General features: G+C 40.4%; 1 protein-coding gene across 4 annotated transcripts in view; it reads left to right on the top strand.

Moving 5' to 3' along the window:
- LOC105467787 (glutamate ionotropic receptor NMDA type subunit 2A) overlaps window positions 1–18029 on the top strand; it is a 444595-nt gene that overhangs the window by 290336 nt on the left and 136230 nt on the right. For all 4 annotated transcript variants that reach the window (XM_071084110.1, XM_011717503.3, XM_011717504.3 and 1 more), the window contains one exon: window positions 3436–3550. In XM_071084110.1, the coding sequence (XP_070940211.1) occupies window positions 3436–3550 (115 nt within the window). The remainder of the gene's footprint in view (window positions 1–3435; window positions 3551–18029) is intronic.

Genomic DNA, 18029 nt, shown 5'->3' with positions numbered 1-18029 from the left:
TAGATAATGAATGGTTTTTAAGCCATGAACAAAAATGTTCAAGTCCCCTCAAGTGCAGAGAAGCATTTTCACTTCTGCCCCTATTGGCCGCAAATCTGAGTGTATCGCTCCTCTACTTAAAATCTTTCCTGGCTCTCCGTGACCTTCTGAACAAATCCAAACCCTTCAGTGTGTCCATTATGATCTGGCTTCAGGGATCCTCTGCAGACTCATCCCACTGCACATAATATAACCGTCAGCTTTACTAAGCCATTTCCTACTTCCTCTAGCCTGTGTTACTACCTTTGCTGACTCTTTACTTAAGATGATCCCTCTGCCCAGAATGCGTTCTCCTGCCTCAACCCCTTCACCCATTAAGATTCCCTGGGAAGCCCTCCCCAGATTCCCCAGGTTGAGTTAGGGACCCTTTTGTCTGTGTTCTTTCATCTTCTTACATTTACTCTCCATCAGTGAATAAGTGGCATTATAGGTGCTGTCATTGTTTATGTGTCTATGCCATTGAATTATAAGAATGTGGGTAAGAGAGAAGACAAATACTGTGTTGGTTTTTTTTCTGTATCTGGAAGACTTACTATAAGCCCTGACTTATATACCAGGCATACAGTAAATAGTTGTTAAATCAAGAAAATACCTTTCGGGCAGGCGTGGTGGCTCATGCCTGTAATCCCAGCACTTTGGGAGCCAGAGGCAGGCAGATCACCTGAGGTCAGGAATTCAGAACCAGCCTGGCCAACATGGTGAAACCCTGTCTCTACTAAAAATACAAAAATTAGCTGGGTGTGGTGGTGGGCATCTGTAACCCCAGCTACTCGGGAGGCTGAGGCAGGAGAATCACTTGAACCTGGGAGGTGGAGGTTGCAGTGAGCAGAGATTGTACCAGTGTACTACAGTCTGGACTACAGAGTGAGACTCCATCTCAAAACAAAACAAAACACAAACAGACAACAACAACAAAAAACCTTTCTAGGAAATGATAAGAGATACCCCAAATAAACCAAATAGAATAGTGATTATCCTTTGTTCCTTCTAGAATAGCAGTGTTTTAGTTTTCTGTTTGTTAAAGTATTTGATTGCAGAGAACTTGAAGAATGCAAAGATACATAAAAGAAAATGAAAAATACCTGTAACCCTTTTAGACATAGATAAGCTCAGTTTTTATTCTCTTTTCTGCTTCTTTAACATTAAGTAGTAAGCGTTTTCTCTGTATTATCAATTTGTCTTCAAAAACATGATTTTCAATGACCCAGATAGTCTACTGAATAAATACACAATATTTGCTCTTTTCCTTTTCCCCAATTTCTTCACTTTGTCCTTGGAAACCAAATTCTCCCCCATACAACACCACCGTCAGTCTCTTCTGCACCATGCTGGTCCGGGGATGTACGTGTGACCCAATAGACCATTGTCTCTTTTTGAAATTTCTTGTAGCCTAGTTCTCTTCTTCTTCTTCTCCTTCTTCTTCTCCTTCTCCTTCTTCTCCTTCTCCTTCTCCTTCTTCTTCCTTCTTCTTCTTTCTTCTTCTCCTGCTTCCTCCTCCTTCCTCTTCCTCTTTCTTCTTCTTCTTTTTTTCTTTCTTTCTTTCTTTCTTTTTTTTTTTTTTTAACTTTTTAGCATCTCTGGATGTTAATGGAATATGAAGCAAGAGACACAGTATCTTTCTGGGAAAGTCTTTGAATGCTTCAATCCACCATATTATATTTATCTTGTGTCTGCTAAGTGGCCACCACCATGTTGTCTCAGATGTCTTTAATGACATCACCTTTTTCTCAAACTGCAAGGAGAGTGGAACCCTTGGGAAACCTCTCACCTGAAATCTGGGAGATGAAGTCTGCCTTGGCTCCCTGAGTTCAGCCTGAGTACAGGCCAAGGTAGCTTTGAGGAGTGATGAGGGTATAAGTGTTGTAAGGCAGACAGACGTTACCTGCAATGAAAACACCTAGACTAAAAGTTAAGTTTATACATGTTACATAGGTAGATTCTAGGAGTCGTCCTTGATGCCTCTTTCTCCCCTCCCCTCATCTAATCTTTCACTAAATACCTCCTAAATATCTCTCCACTGAGTCTTGTTTACTGTTGCTTTTTCTCTTCCTTCTTCTCTTCTTTGGCCACAACCAGAGTCAAAGCCACCATTATCTTTGACCTGGATTATAAGAATAGCATAAGTAGTCCCCCTGTACCTGCTCTGGTTCCCCTCCAATCTGTTCACTACACAGTCTTCAACTAACATGATCTGTTACCTCTTTGATGTCACCCTTGCTTCTATGTCTTCCCATAGTTTTTTGTTTGTTTGTTTGTTTGTTTTTCTGAAACGGAGTTTCACACTTGTTGCCCAGGCTGGAGTGCAATGGCAGGATCTCAGCTCACCGCGACCTCTGCCTCCCGGGTTCAAGCGATTCTCCTGCCTCGGCCTCCTGAGTAACTGGGAATACAGGTGTACACCACTATGCCCAGCTAATTTTTTTGTATTTTTAGTAGAGATGGGATTTCTCCATGTTAGTCAGGCTGGTCTCGAACTCCCGACCTCAGGTGATTCTCCTACCTCAACCTCCCAAAGTGCTGGGATTACAGATGGGAGCCACCGTGCCTGCACCTTCCCATGGTTTTAAGACAGACATTTAACATAGTCTCTAAAATCCTGCACTTTCTGTTCCTATTCATCTTCTCAGCCTCGCCTGATCTCACATTTTCTTGTCTTTCTCTGCTTCAGCCTCACTGGTCTGCATTCAGTTCCTTGTATGCACACCACGGAGTCTTTGTATGTGTTGTCTCTTTTGCTGGTTTGTGTCTTTTCTTGCCTATGAATGCCAACTCATCCTTCAGATCAAGCTGCACTTCCTCAGCCTTGCCTCACCCCTATTTCACTTTCTTATAGCATACTCTCCTCTCCCTTGTAGCATTTGTCATAAATCTGTGATTAATCAATTAATGTCTATCCTCCCCCTTAGACTCTAAACTTCATGAGGGTAGGAATCGTGTTCATTTTCTTATTTACCCTGAATCAACTAGCTGAGTCCTGGCATGTAGCAAATGCTTAATATATATTAGTTGAATAAATAATGAATAATGGAATGTCATTTTTTCAACACTGAATGCCATGTGGTTTATGAGCAAGCAGCTTCCTTCAGGGAAGCTTGTTAGAGTATAATAGAATGTGCTTTCAGATCTTCCTGTAAGAAGATCATTTGAATATAGGTCTATGGATCTGGCAGCACAAAAAACTTACATTCCACGTGTTAATTACAGTCAATTACTAAAGCATGGTCAACTAGCAATGGTTGCACGGGTATTAATACTTCTACAGAGAGGCTTCTTGTGATGAATATAGCTTTGTAAGTTTATAATTTTTCAGTATTCCATTAATGGTGGCATCTACTTAATTGTTTGATTGCTCTAATTATTTCCTAAAATTTTGTCTTTCTGTCTTCCCCTTTCTAGATTTATGGTCAATGTTACATGGGATGGCAAAGACTTATCCTTCACTGAGGAAGGCTACCAGGTGCATCCCAGGCTGGTGGTGATTGTGCTGAACAAAGACCGGGAATGGGAAAAGGTGAGCATCCTTCTGTGTGCTGAATGCAGGGGAGGGAAGAAAGCATGGGCAATAAAGGGGCTCACAGTGCTTCTTTCTCCCATGCATTTCCTGTTGAGCTGCTCTAGATCCCATCTCACAGCCGAGAGCACGTCTTTCTTGCAACAAGGCCGACTAAATGTTTAAGGTGCAATTGGAATGCTTTCCCTGGGTGAACTGTGGTAATTGTGTGATGTTCTCTATGTCTGTTCTCAAATCCCAGTAGGATAGATCTGAACTTAGGATAATTTAAAGACAGTGAAGTTTGGGTTGCAGCATTACACTAGTAAGTATTGACTATATAGCAATGATCACACAAGTTTGCCTAAACTTCCTAATTGTGTGCCATAGTCATTGCCATATGAATGAACCCTCTGTATTTTCATGTACTTAGTCTTTCGCTTTAAATAAACTCATTTTAAAAACTTAAATGTATCACTTCTGTAAATCATGAGTTAGAGAGGGAGGTTATTTTTCTTATAAAGCATATTTTCAACTACATGTATATTAGCTATTGAAAAATACAAAAAAATCAGTGTGCAAAGAAAAAAGTCATCATCTGACGTACCATACATGTCGTGACCTGGGTCAGAGAGGAGAGACATCACAGGAAATTTACAGATGATCTCACACATGCAATGACAATATCTGGTCCAGCTGCCCTCCCTCCTCCTCCATAATTAAATGCTTAAGTTAGTCACTACAATTTCTTTTTTTTTTTTTTTTTTTTTTTTTTTTGAGACGGAGTCTTGCTCTGTTGCCCAGGCTGGAGTGCAGTGGCGCGATCTCGGCTCACTGCAAGCTCCGCTTCTCGGGTTCACGCCATTCTCCTGCCTCAGCCTCCTGAGTAGCTGGGAGTACAGGCGCCCGCCACCGCGCCCGGCTAATTTTTTTGTATTTTTAGTAGCGACGGGGTTTCACCGTGGTCTCGATCTCCTGACCTTGTGATCCGCCCACCTCGGCCTCCCAAAGTGCTGGGATTACAGGCGTGAGCCACCGCGCCCGGCAGTCGCTACAATTTCATATAAAGACTAGAATAAAAGAGATCAGAAAGCCTATGTTGTTATGTTGTTATTTTTTTGTTTTTTTGTTTTTGACAATCATTGCATGACCTCTGAACTACTTTAGCATCTTGAAATTTATCATCACTTAGTACATCAAATGGAGACCTGAGTGACCCTAGAGGGAAGGAAGATATAGGATGTGCTGTGGGAGACATAATGTAATTGACTGAAATCAGGGGGAAATACTATGCAAACAAAAGCATTGACTTTGGGGAGACAATGACAGATTCCTAGAAAAGAACAGTGAGGAGGAAGCTTAGGAAAGTTTTGCGTGCTACACCCAACAGCTGTAAAATGCACAGCCTTTCAAGTGCACATGGGAAATCCACCAAAGTAGACTACATTCTGGAGCATAAAACAAAAGTCTCAATGTGTTTAGAAGAACTGAAATGATGGAGGCTGCATTCTTTGATCATAACAGCATTAAAATAAAAACTAGCAACAAAAATATATCTAGAAAATCCCCAAATGTTTGGAAATGGCAACACACTTCTAAACCACCTATAGGTCAAAGAAGAAATCAGAAAGACATTAGAAAATACTTTGGCCGGAATGATAATGAAAACACAAAATATCAAAATTTGAAGAATAAGATTGAAGGCATACTAAGAAATTCGTAGCTTTAAGTGCTTATAATATAAAAGGAAAGTGTGAATTCAGTGTCAATGATTTAAGCTTATAAATTTAGAAGTTAGAAAAGAGCAAAGTAAACAAATGAAGTAGGAGAAAAAAATAATAAATACAGGAGTAAAAATCAACAAGGTGGAACACAAGCCATAGACAAAAATCAACAAAGCCAAAAACTAGTTCTTTGAAATGACTAATAAAATTCATAATCCCTAGCAGTAATGATCACACAAAAGAGAGAAAACACAAATAAGCCAATATTAAAAATGCAAGACGGACTATCACTTACACACACTACAGATCCTATAGGCATTAAAAAGATGAAAATAATATTATGAAAAATTTATGACAACAAATTTGACAATATAGATAAAATGGGCAGATTCTGAAGAAACAAAATTTTCTACAACTGACATGAAGGAATTGACAATCTAAGTAGCTCAATATAGATAAAATGGGCAAATTCTGAAGAAACACAGTTTTCTACAACTGAGATGTAGGAATTGACAATCTGAATAGCTCATATTTGCTGAAAAACTGAAAATATACCTAAAAACTTTCCTATTTTAAAAAGACAAAAGAGAAACTCCTGGCCCAGATGGCTTTGCTTTGTACTATAACAAACATTTAAAAGAAATAACAGCACGCTATACAAAGTTTTTCAATATGTTACTAATCATAATCTAATAATATTTTTTAAAAAGGATAATACATCATGGATAAGTGGGAGCTATCTTAGGAATGCAAGATTCGTTTAACATTGAAAAATTAAATTAATTTTCCATATTAACAAGAGCAAAGGGGGAAATATGGTCATTTCAATAGATGCAGAAAAAACATTTGACAAAATTCAATATCCAGTTATGATAAAGATGGTAAATTCCTCAATCTGATAAAGAGTATCTATGAAAAACCTATAATATATAATATATATCTATTTATATATATTATGCATATAATATGTATTATATGCATATATGCATATCATGAGATTATTTGACAATTTTTAAGTTTTTCTATTCTAAGTTATGGTACTGTGCATAAAATATATATATTAAATAAGCTTATATCTTATTTAATGATGAAATAATGAAAATAGATCCACATAGGGGCATTCAAATGATTTTTGATGAATAATTATGACAACAGGGAAAAGGAAAGTCTTTTTAATAAATGGTATTGGATTAACGGGCAATCTACATGGAATAAAAAAAAACCTTGACCCATTGCTCACGTTAAGCACAAATAATTACTTGAAGTAGATTGCAGGCTTAAATGTAAAAGATAAAACTATAAACTTTCTAGAAGAAAATATAGGAGAATATTTTTGTGATCTGTGAGCCTCAGATTTCTTAAACCAAATATGAAAAACTATTCAGTAGTAGATAAACTGTACTTCATCAAAATTAAAAAGTTTTGCTCATCTAAAGACATTGTTAGAAAATAAAGAAGAGAGCTGGGCATGGTGGCTCACGCTTGTAATTCCAGTAGTTTGGGAGGCCAAGGCAGGTGGACCACCTGAGGTCAGGAGTTTGAGACCAGCCTGACCAATATGGTGAAACCCTGTCTCTACTAAAAATACAAAAATTAGCTGGGCATGGTGGCATGCACCAGTGGTCCCAGCTAGTTGGGAGGCTGAGGGACAAGAATCACTTGAATCCAGGAGATGGAGGTTCCAGTGAGCCAAGATTGAGCTACTGCACTCCAGCCTGGGCAATAGAACGAGACTCCACCTCAGCCCCCTGAGTAGCTGGGATTACAGGTGTGTGCCACCACTCCGGCCAATTTTTTATACTTTTGGTAGAGATAGAGTTTCACATGTTGACCAGGCTGGTCTCAGACTCTTGACAAGTGATCCACCCGCCTTGGCCTCCCAAACTGCTGAGATCACAGGTGTGAGCCACGTTCCTGGCCAGAAACTGTGTGTTTTTTAAAAATAAATTTAGACATACACAAATCTTACCCAGCAATTTTACTCCCACTTATTTATTCCAAAGAAAGATAAACATATATCCAAAAAGTAATACTTGTACAAGAATGTTTATTGCAACTTTATTCATTATAGCAAAACATCAGAAATAATTCAAATGTCCATCAACAAGGAAATGGATGAACAAATTATGGTATATTAATAAAATAGAATGGCCTGGTAATATGTGCAACAACATGGATGAAAGAAAAACATTATATGGAACCAAAGAAAGACATGAAAGATTATATCGTGTGGTTCCATTTACATAAAGTTCAAGGAGAGGCAAACCTTCCCTACAGGGTTAGATACCAGAATAGTGGTTGCTTCTGTGGTTGAGTGCAGTTGACAGGACAGGGCACAGGGAATTTTCTGGAGTGATGGCAGTTATTCCCTATCTTGAACATTTGTCAAAAGGCGTTAAATTATGACACAAGATCCATTCATTTTGTTGTATGTCATTGTGCTTAATTAAAAAAAAAAAAAAAACTAAATCTGTTCTGGGTATGGTGACTCACACCTGTAATCCTAGCATTTTGGGAAGCCAAGGCAGTCAGATTGCCTGAGCTCAGGAGTTCAAGACCAACCTAGGCAACATGATGAAACCAGGTATCTACTAAAATATAAAAAATAAGCCGGGCATGTTGATGGTGCCTATAATCCCAGCTACTCGGGAGGCTGAGGCAGGAGAATCACTTGAACCTGGGAGGTGGAGGTTGCAGTAAGCTGAGATCGCACCACTGCACTTCACCCTGGGTGACAGAGCAAGACTTTGTCTCAAAACAAAACAAAATCTTAAATCCTTCAAATTGGGATACCCAGCACAATTAGCTAACAGTTTTCACAGCATTCATATTTAACCCCCTGACATGAATACCAATTATAATAACAATATGCATTGCTTATTGATCACCTCTTCTATTGATCCTTCAGTTGATCCACCAAAGCCCTGACTTCATGGTTTGTCTATTCATTTTTTCATTCAACAAAGAATTATTAAGTGCCTACTTTGTACCAGGCACTATTCTTGATGTTTGGAGTCCATCATAAACAAGAGAAAAAATATTTTCTGTACTCAAGAAACTTAGATTCTAGTGTGTATATGGAAGAGATGAAGTAGGCTGGGATTCTATGGACTTCTGTCATGCTTAAGGAAAGTGTTAGCATCTAGTTCACTGTCCTTGGTTTTAACCTCCTTTCTTCCCTCTTATATACCCTGTAGCCCACTATGCACGTGATTTGCAACTCCATAAACGTATATAGGGTTCCTTCATGCATTTGGGACTTTGAATATGCTTTTGTTGTTGTTGCCTATAGTGTTTTATTGTATCACTACTTTCTTTTATCCATATTTCAAATCCTGATTTTCTTTTCTCTTACACATGTAAAGCCAAAATGCAATTCATGTTTTTTTCTAATCAGCCATAGGAGGTAGAGAATTGGAGCCTTTCTGCCTTATGTTGTTGGGTTTTAGGGTTTTCAACCTTTTGATGTTACACAATCTGCGATTCACTTTTGGAGCCACCACATCATTCCCTTTGGTTGGTTTTAACCAGTCCTGGGGCAGGCTTGGCTCACACCTGTGAATTTTCTGTGCTACCTTAGAATCTGACTCATCTTCCAGGGAGCTGGTACACAAGGAGGCCACTGCAGTGCAGGTGACAGCTGCCCTTGATACACTCCATTTCCAAATACAGAAAATGCCTTTTAATATTTTGTGGGCCCTTCTTCAAATTCCTGTTGAAACATAGCAATTTCCCATAAAAGGCAGCTTGGGGAATTGCTGCTGAGTTGAGCTTAGAATGCACAAATGCTGCCTGTAGTTGTTCTATTCTCTTGGCACTCAGGGGATCTAGTGCTTCAGAAATAACTCTGTGTGCTTCTGTCGCGAAGAAAGAGAAAGCCAGTGGAGCAGGTAAATACCAGTCATGTTATCCTTAAAGCTGCCCCCCAGCACTACACGCTGGTACAGCAGGTCAACAGAGGGGAAGGACTGCCGAGGAGGGAGCTGTTATTCTGGGACTCGGAGGCAATTTCTTTTCATCTCTGAGGTCACTCAGTGGCGTCACTGGAAGCAGCAGCGTGTAATGAGGGTGTCTGGGAAAACACAAGCCCTTAGAGGGGTGCTTGCTTTTTGCTGGGCCTTTGTATGTGGCTGGTGTGGATTATACAGACGCCGAGCACCAGGCCTGCCTGTGTGCTGCAGACACAGAACTCAGGATGGAGCAGGCTTTCTCCTACAAATCGGGACTTTCATACCTTTTCTCTCTCCCTTTTTCTTCAGTGATTTTGGTCTGCCTTGGAGTTTGATGAGTCCAAGGCTTCCCAGAGATGCTCAAAAACAAAACCCTAGATGCCTCAGCCTCAGCCTCAGCCTCAGAAGACCCTACAGCCTCAAATTCCTGGGCGTAAGGGGTCTTCCTGCCAATTAGCAGTCTAGGCCAGTACAACCAACGCCCTGTGTATGTCAGCTTTGTGGCCAGCAGATCATTAGGTACCAGGGATGCTACAAGGATGCATAGGAAACCATCTCTCTTCTCAAGTAGCTCATAATAGAGAATTAAGCCAACCCTGGGACAACTGGATATAAGTGCTACTGGCCGTAGGACAATCCCCAGCACATAGGAGAGAGAAGGGTGAACTTGGCCCAGTCAAGAAATTCTCTAGCCAGGTGTAGTGGTTCACACCTGTAATCCCAGCACTTTGGGAGACTGAGGCAGGTAGCTCATGAGGTCAGGAGATGGAGACCATCCTGGCTAACATGATGAAACCCCATCTCTACTGAAAATACACGCACACACAAAAATTAGCTGGGTGTGGTGGCGGGCAGCTGTAGTCCCACCTACTTGGGAGGCTGAGGCAGGAGAATGGCGTGAACACAGGAGGCGGAGCTTACAGTGAGCCAAGATCGCACCACTGCACTCCAACCTGGCTGACAGAGCAAGACTCCATCTCAAAAAAAAAAAAAAATTATCTAAGTGAGAATTTCTCACTTAGAGAAATTCTTTTTAAAGCTAGAGGCATTGGAGTTGGGCCTTGAATAATAAATTGGATTTCTCTAGGCTGAACTACTTATTCTACCTGAAAAAAAATGATTTGAGGATAATTCTATTTACCATTTTAGGGTTACAGTAACTTTATTTTATTTTATTTTTTATTTATTTATTTAGAGGCAGAATCTCATACTGTCACCCAGGCTGGAGTACAATGGCACGATCTCGGCTCACTGCAACCTCTGCTTCCTGGGTTCAAAAAATTCTCCTGTCTCAGCGTCCTGAGTAGCTAGAGTTACAGACATGTGTAACCACTCCTGGCTAACTTTTGTGTTTTTAGTAGAGATGAGGTTTCACCATGTTGGCCAGTTTGGTCTTGAACCCCTGACCTCAGGTGATCCACTTTGGCTTCTCAAAGTGCTGGGATTACAGGCATGAGGCACTGCGCCCAGCCTTACAATAGCTTTAAAATGAAAATATATGTGTGTTTATGCATACGCCTATATACACATATAGGCTAGCTTTTAAAAATTTGTTTAAGTTAACAAATAAAAATTGTATATAATTTTACTGCACATGATGTTTTGATATATTTGTACACTGTGGAAAAGCTAGATTGAACTAATTAGTGTATCCCAGACTAACTTTAAAAGAGATATATATTGAGAAAGAGATATATAAATATTTTTGAAGTTTTGACTTCAAATATAAATAGGACAAAACACATAAATATTAAAGTAAAACAAGCATTTTATTCCCCAGAGAAGATCTCATTAAAGATGATACCGATGTTCAAGAAGACATAAGGGAGACCCTTCCTTGTGTCTTCCTGAAGGAAATGTCCTGTTCTCGCTCTGATGGGTCTGTTTTTCTTTTTGTTTCCATCACTCTGTTTACATTTGGTTTCAGGTGCATTTTGCACAGAAACATGACCAGATCTCTCCCTCCAGCCCAGATCTGTCTCATGACCTCCAGACTTGCCTACAGCACCCCATGTGGCTGACCCACAGACACCCAATATCATCTTGTCCAAAGCCAAACTCATCATCTTCCTCCCACGAATATGCTTATTCGCCCGTGCCCCAACTCAGAAAGCTGTCTTCTTATTCCCCAAGCCCTAGTATTCAGCTGTCACCTGCTCCTGATGTTCCTGCCCCTTCAAACATTTTTCCTCTTTGTCAAGGACACCCTTTCCATTGATTCTATATCTGGATAGCTCAAAGTGGGTCTGCCCTTTTCCACTTCATTTCTGTAGACCTGTATACTAACTCGTAAGAGTGTTGACAGCTTGCTTTGGCATTGTTTGCCTATTCATCTTCACTTAGACTAGAAGCCCCAACAGGGGAAAGTCTGTTCCTTTCGTCTGCGTTTTTTCAGCTTCACCACAAGGGTTTGGGCCTAGTGCACAAATGGACCCCTCTATGATCTGTTGGTATCGACGAGTTCAGCCACCATTTATTAAGAGCTACTCTGTATCAATAACTATGCTGAGAATTTTACATTCATGATCTCATTTAGTCATCTCAGTAGGTATTCATTTAATGGCTCTTCTAAAGTAGGTATTCTTCTCCCTGCTTCAGAGATGGAAATTCTGGTTCAGAGAAGCTAGTGACCAGCTTCAGATCCCCCAGCTGGTGTGTGATGGTAGAAGGATGTAAGTGGAGGTATGCCTGACCCCAAAGGCTGTGTTTGCCACCACTACATCATGTGGAACAACTGGCAGTGGGGAGGAGGTATTCTAGAGGAGAAATTTAGGGAGTTCCTCCTACCCTTAGAAAGGTGTCTGCTTCCTTTCCTCTCACTGGAGGCAGTAGATTCGGCCTGAACCCAGCTAATGAGAACTCAGGGTATAGGCATTTATTGCATCTCCCAGACCTTGTAATTTTTAATTTTTTTTAGAGACATGGTCTCACTCTGTTACCAGGCTGGAGTGCAGGCACAATCACACCTCACTACAGCCTCAAATTCCTGGGCTTAAGGGGTCTTCCTGCCTCACCCTCCCAAGTAGCTGGGGACACAAGTGCACACCACCTTGCCTGGCTAATTTTTATTTTTTTTGCAGACACAAGGTCTCGCTATGCTGCCCAGGTTGGTCTCAATCTCCTAACCTCAAACAATCCTCCCATCTTGACTTCCCAGAGTGCTGGGATTACAGGCATGAGGCACTGCACCCGGCCCCTTCTATTTTTTGGTCTACAGTAGTTTCATCTTCCAATCTGTCTCATTAAGGGAGGGGATGCACCCTGTATGTTGTGTCTTGTGTGAAATAAAGTAGATTCCAGTTATAGGATTCCTAGTACAGATATGATCAAGGAGATCTTACAAAAGCTATGATTACTCTCTTGAGTCTGTGGTTCTGACTGTGGCATATCAATGTGCTATCAGGTCTAGTGAGGCATGGTGATACATGGAGTGCAATTATTACATGATGTGATTTGTAATTATAGAATGCCATAGCTCCCTCCTATCTAAATTATTGTGTTTTAACTTTCCCATCACTACTACTACATTTAGCCTAGAAGGGCCCAGTGAGTGTCAAGATCTCAATAAAACATGCAGGTTATTAGTGTGAGTTTGCCCCTGTGTTTGTGTGTGTGTATGAGATATCAGCAGTCTTCAAAAAAGTTCATCCAGCCAAAGGATGGAAGTATTTTTGCAAACATGGTTCTTGACTTCTGCGCACACATTCCAGTGAAGATTATGTAAAAGAAATCATGAGGAAAAATTGTAGTTGTGAGGACATCCTGTAAATGACAATTGATAGAATGATTATGTGGATTGCTAAAATTGAAGTGCATTGTGACACATTCTACCAGCAGGCAGAAACATTACGACTCACTTTGCTTAGAAAGACAATAGCAACCCATTGGTAAAGCCATGAATTCTGACCACGGCTAGCACTGAGAGCTCATGGTGTGTTTTCAGTTTCTCCTTTACTATTATATCTCTGCCAATAGCAGAGGCTCAATAAGTATTTATAGAATGAATGGAAAGGCCCTTTTCCCTGTTAACTTCCCCAAATGAGGAGCATCTTTCAGTGTGGTCATGTTATACCTGTGGTTCCTTGGGCTACCTAGATTAGAATCACCTTGGGAAAAATGTAAAGGCCTTAGCCCTGCCTCAAATCTATGGATTCAGCATTTCTGATTCTGAATCTGCATGTTTTTTTTAAGCCTCCCTAGTGATTCTCATGCCCATTAAAGATGTAAAGCTACTGTTTTAGGGCATGGACTTACTCTGTGTAACCCTGAAATGCTTTTATCTAGGTCATCCTGTTATCAAGATTCTTGCTTCTTAGCTTTTGTGCCTCTTTCTTCCTTTGGAATACATGGCTCAGTAGCAGTGCTTAGGCAAAACTATAGAGGGAAAAGAAAGAAGGAATTTGGAGTCTTGTTGCATCTTGAATAATTTGTGGTAAATGAGAGAATAACAAGGCAAAATAAAACGCTGTTTATAGATGTAGGTCAGTACATGTTATCTAGATTTTTCTCAATAAATATTAAGTTATTAAATGATTTTTTGTTAACATTTTGTCCCATCAACAGAGATAATAGAACTTAGGTTGCTATATAATCCATATTTATTCACACACTTATCTGATCAAAGAAAATTTCTGAGCACCCACTATGTGCAAGTCATATCTGAGGGTTGCAAAGCAGATAAAACATCTGGTTTTAGAGTCTAACAGAGCCCTAAGAGATACTCATAACTGCAGGAGAACATGTGAAGTGCCATAAAGATGTTTTGGAAACTCCAGGGTATTTAGAGAAGAGAGATGTTATAGGGAGGCAGAAGAATCAAGGGCGTTTGTATGGAGGACTTCTCGTTTGAACAAGGTCTCAGAGAATAAGCAAGATTTGGATTTCTGAATATGTGTGAGAAGGCCATTCCATGTCTTCTCACACATACGTGGGAAGATTGAAAGTCAGGTTCAGAGGCAAGAGTGCCCAAGGCCCATCTGGAGAAGAGTTCAATGTGATTGAAACATAGCTGTGTGGTATGCAGAATTCTAAGAATGGTCTCCAATGACACTCGGCCTTTTCTAAGCCTCTCCTCTGGGAGTATGTGATATGATGAGCTGTCACTCCTGTGGTTTTATTAGGCCACATGGCAGAAGGGACTTCTCAGTTGACTTCGAGTTACTCAAAAGGGAGATTATTGGGGTGGGCCTCACCCAATCACATGAGCCCTTTAAAAATAGAATGTTTTGTGCAGCTATTAGGTTGGTGCAAAAGTAATCATGGGTTTTGCCATTTAAAAAAAAAAATAGTGAAAACTGCAGTTACACTTGCATAAGCCTAATAGTTGCAGAAAGAAATTTGGAGTGTGAGAAGGCTTAGTCTGATTTCTACAATTGAGGATGGAGGGGGCTCCATGATAAGAAATGCAAGAGCCTCTGGGCACTGAGATCAGTCGCTAGCTGACCTCAGACATATAACCCCAAGGAGCTGAGCTTGCCCAACAATCTGAGCGAGCTTGGAAGTGGATTCTTCCCAGATCCTCCAGATATGAGCCCAGCCTGGGTAGGGCCATGTTTTTGGCCTTGTGACACCCAGAGGCAAAACCTAGCTGAGCCCGCTAGGACTTCTGACCTGCAGAACTGTGAGATCATAAATAGGTGTTGTTTCAAATGGCTAACTTTGAGGCAATTTGCTACACAGCAATAGAAGACTAGTACAAATCTTTTGAAGGAAATTTTATGGGGGTAAAGGACTATGCTAGAATTTGAATGATAGGTTATGGCACTTAATTCAGTAATCTTCAGGGCACTTTTGAAGAGCATGAGATGAGAGAACAACATAAAAAAATAATAATCACTCACATTTGTTTAACATTTATTAGGTGCTAAGCCTACATCTAATCCTCATATCAGGACTGTAATACAGATACAACTATTACCCTCTTTTGTAAATGGAGGGAATGAAGCTCAGAGAAATTCAGTAACTCGCTCAGAGTCACAGAGCTAGTAACTTTCAAAGCCAGGATTTGGAACCCAATCATCTGCACTCTTAAACATGAACTACACTGCTTCTTTAAAAGGAAAATGGTGATTGTCAAGAATCTGGGAAATTTTCTAAGGGCATATTTAAGTGGCTTGGGCTACAGGGAATAGAGATGTGGGGAGGAATAGTGGCCACGGAATCTGAGAGAAATTTCAGAAACAGAACTGAAAGTCATGGCATTGGCTGCACTGATTCTCCAGGAGATGCATGACAGAGGGGAATTAGATAGATTAAAAGAAATTTTTTTTAGGTGTAAGTCTCTAATTAGGTATATTCAGATTAGGTATTTCTAGAAGAGCTTTGCTATGCCTGTAAATAACATTGTTCATCTCCCACCCTTCGCTGTCATCCTCCTTCCTTTCCTCTCTTCTTTTCTTTTCTTCTCCCAAATCCATATTTAAAGGCAAGTTCCTTTTTATAAAATGGATTTGGTAATATCAACCTTAGCAGAGTCTGTGTGGAATTTAATTTGTTTCCTTATATAATGATCATTAAGTTTCTTAAATAATGTGAGCCATAGAGAGGGAAAATTGAGCCATTACAAAACATTTAAAATTATCCGTGCATCAGGATTTAGCAAAGGTGAATATAAATAAAATAATCATCTGACTTCCCTAGAGTCACGCATAGTGACTATTTTAAATACTCACACAGTACAATATGTTAGGTCACAGTGAGGAAAATATAGTAGATCTCTAGCAAATTAACACATTCAACTGAAATAAGTGATGCCATCTCCTAAAGCATGTGTGCGTGTGTGTGTGTGTGTGTGTGCATGTGTGTGTGTGTGTGTCTGACTTGCACTGGTTCTTTTGTTGTTGTTGTTGTTGCAGTTGTAACCCAACTCCAAAAAGAACAGCAGATGAACAGGCGCTCTCCTGCGGAGCAACATTCTGCTGAAAGTTTTTCAGATTTGAGAAGTTAAAACCAAAAAAAATGCAGTTCCTAGAAAAGACATCTCTACGGGAATATACGTTGACAGGGATACTAATGATAAAGATGACTGATGATGATGGCGATGATGATTGATGATGGTGATGATGGTGATGTTCTTGATGGATGGGATGATCATGAGGGCAGCAGCTACCATTAGTTGAGCTCCCACTATGTGTCAGACACCATGCAGAGTGTTTTCAATGCATAATCTTGTCTCATAATCAGTCTCCCAACATTCTCTGTATTTTCTCATATCTAAAAGGGAGGCAATAATAGTACTTACCTCCTAGGTTTTTAGGATAATTAAACATGGTAATATATCAGGTGCTTAGAACACTGACACATAGATGCCAGTTCCAAGTATAATTATTTCTATCCTCATGTTATAGGAGATAAATTGGAAGCAACATGGGTTGAATGACTTGTCCAAGGTCATACAGTGGTAAAGGCAGGACTTCAGCTCAAGCAGTATTTCAATAGAGCCAGAGTCAAACATTTGGTCATATGGAATATCCATCTCCACCCCAGTCACAACCCCAAATTGTTAAGGATCTCTCTGAGGGTGATGGGAGCATGATTAAGCTGACAGGTGGTATAAATGTAAGACAAAAGCTGCACCCTTGCTAGTTTTCCATTGCCATCAATTATGAAAATGAGTGAATAGATTATTTAAATGATCTCAGATGAGTAAATTATTCAAAGAGCCTCTCAGAAGTATTTCTAGAAACTCCTGAGTAGACCGACAAAAACCATTTTGATTTTCTGACAGGGTTATCTGCTCATCTGTGTTGTAGAGGAACACAAAGCCCTGAGGAAGCAAGGAAAGTGGGAGCGAGAGAGTGGGGAGGAGTGCGGGGGAGAGGGAGTCAGGGAGAGGGTAGGAAGGGATAGCAGGACACGGAGGGGGAATGGGGGAGAGGGAAAGAGGAGGAAAGAGTAAGGGGGAGAGTGAGAGAGGGAGGGGGAGAAAAGAGGGGAGAGGGAGAGGAAGGGAGGGAGAGGCAGAGAGGTGGGAAAGGGAGGGGAATAAATAGAGAGGGGTTGGAGAGGGGGAAGAGAGAGTGGGAGAAGGGGAGAGACCGAGAGAGAGAGAGAGAGAGAGAGAGGAAGATGGAGTTGGGGAGAGGAAGGGGGAGAGAGAAGGGGGAAGAGGAGATGAGGGAGAGTGACAGAACAAAGAAACAGTGAACTTTAAGACAAATTTTGTTTTCTAACTATATTCCCTGGAATGCTGATTCCTTTCAGAACCTTGAGTGCCACCAGGATCTCTGGGTGGGTGGGGGGCTTACGAGGTAAGACCCAGCTTCAACTGGAGATGGCAAAGCTTCATGATTGATATGTTGAGGTTCAAAGTGAGCTTCCATTTGGGGAAAAATAAAATATTTCTAAAACAAGTTTGAAAGCAAGTAGAGGAAGGGGATCCACTTTAGTAATTGTCTGAATATGATGTAAATAAATAGTAAGCATTTGTTGAGCACCTATTCTATACCAAACCTTACAGTATGCCCTTTTGTACTTATTGTTTCACTTTAGCCACATAATTACCCTATGAAGTGAGTCTCTGATTTCATATTTGAGTCATGCAAACTTACAGATATTCTATGATTTTTAAAAAGTTAATAACTGAGAAAAGATTCGAATTTAGGTCTTGTGAATCTCCAGGTTTGGTGCTTATTCCAGTACTTTGCACAGTTCCTAGGATGAATGATGGAAATTTTCATATAGGATCTGGAGATTTGTAGGGATAGTATCTGCCTTGGAGGTTGAGTGGAATTTGGGGGCATGAAGATACCTAGGCTCTTGTGTGGACTTAACTCTTATTCTTTAGGACAAAGTAACTATAAACTATGACTGTCTCTGATGGGATTG

The sequence above is a fragment of the Macaca nemestrina genome, chromosome 18, assembly GCF_043159975.1.
Source record: "Macaca nemestrina isolate mMacNem1 chromosome 18, mMacNem.hap1, whole genome shotgun sequence".
Lineage (NCBI taxonomy): Eukaryota > Metazoa > Chordata > Mammalia > Primates > Cercopithecidae > Macaca > Macaca nemestrina.
The sequence above is the reverse complement of the archived record's forward strand: the minus strand, read 5'-3'. Positions and strand labels throughout refer to the sequence as shown.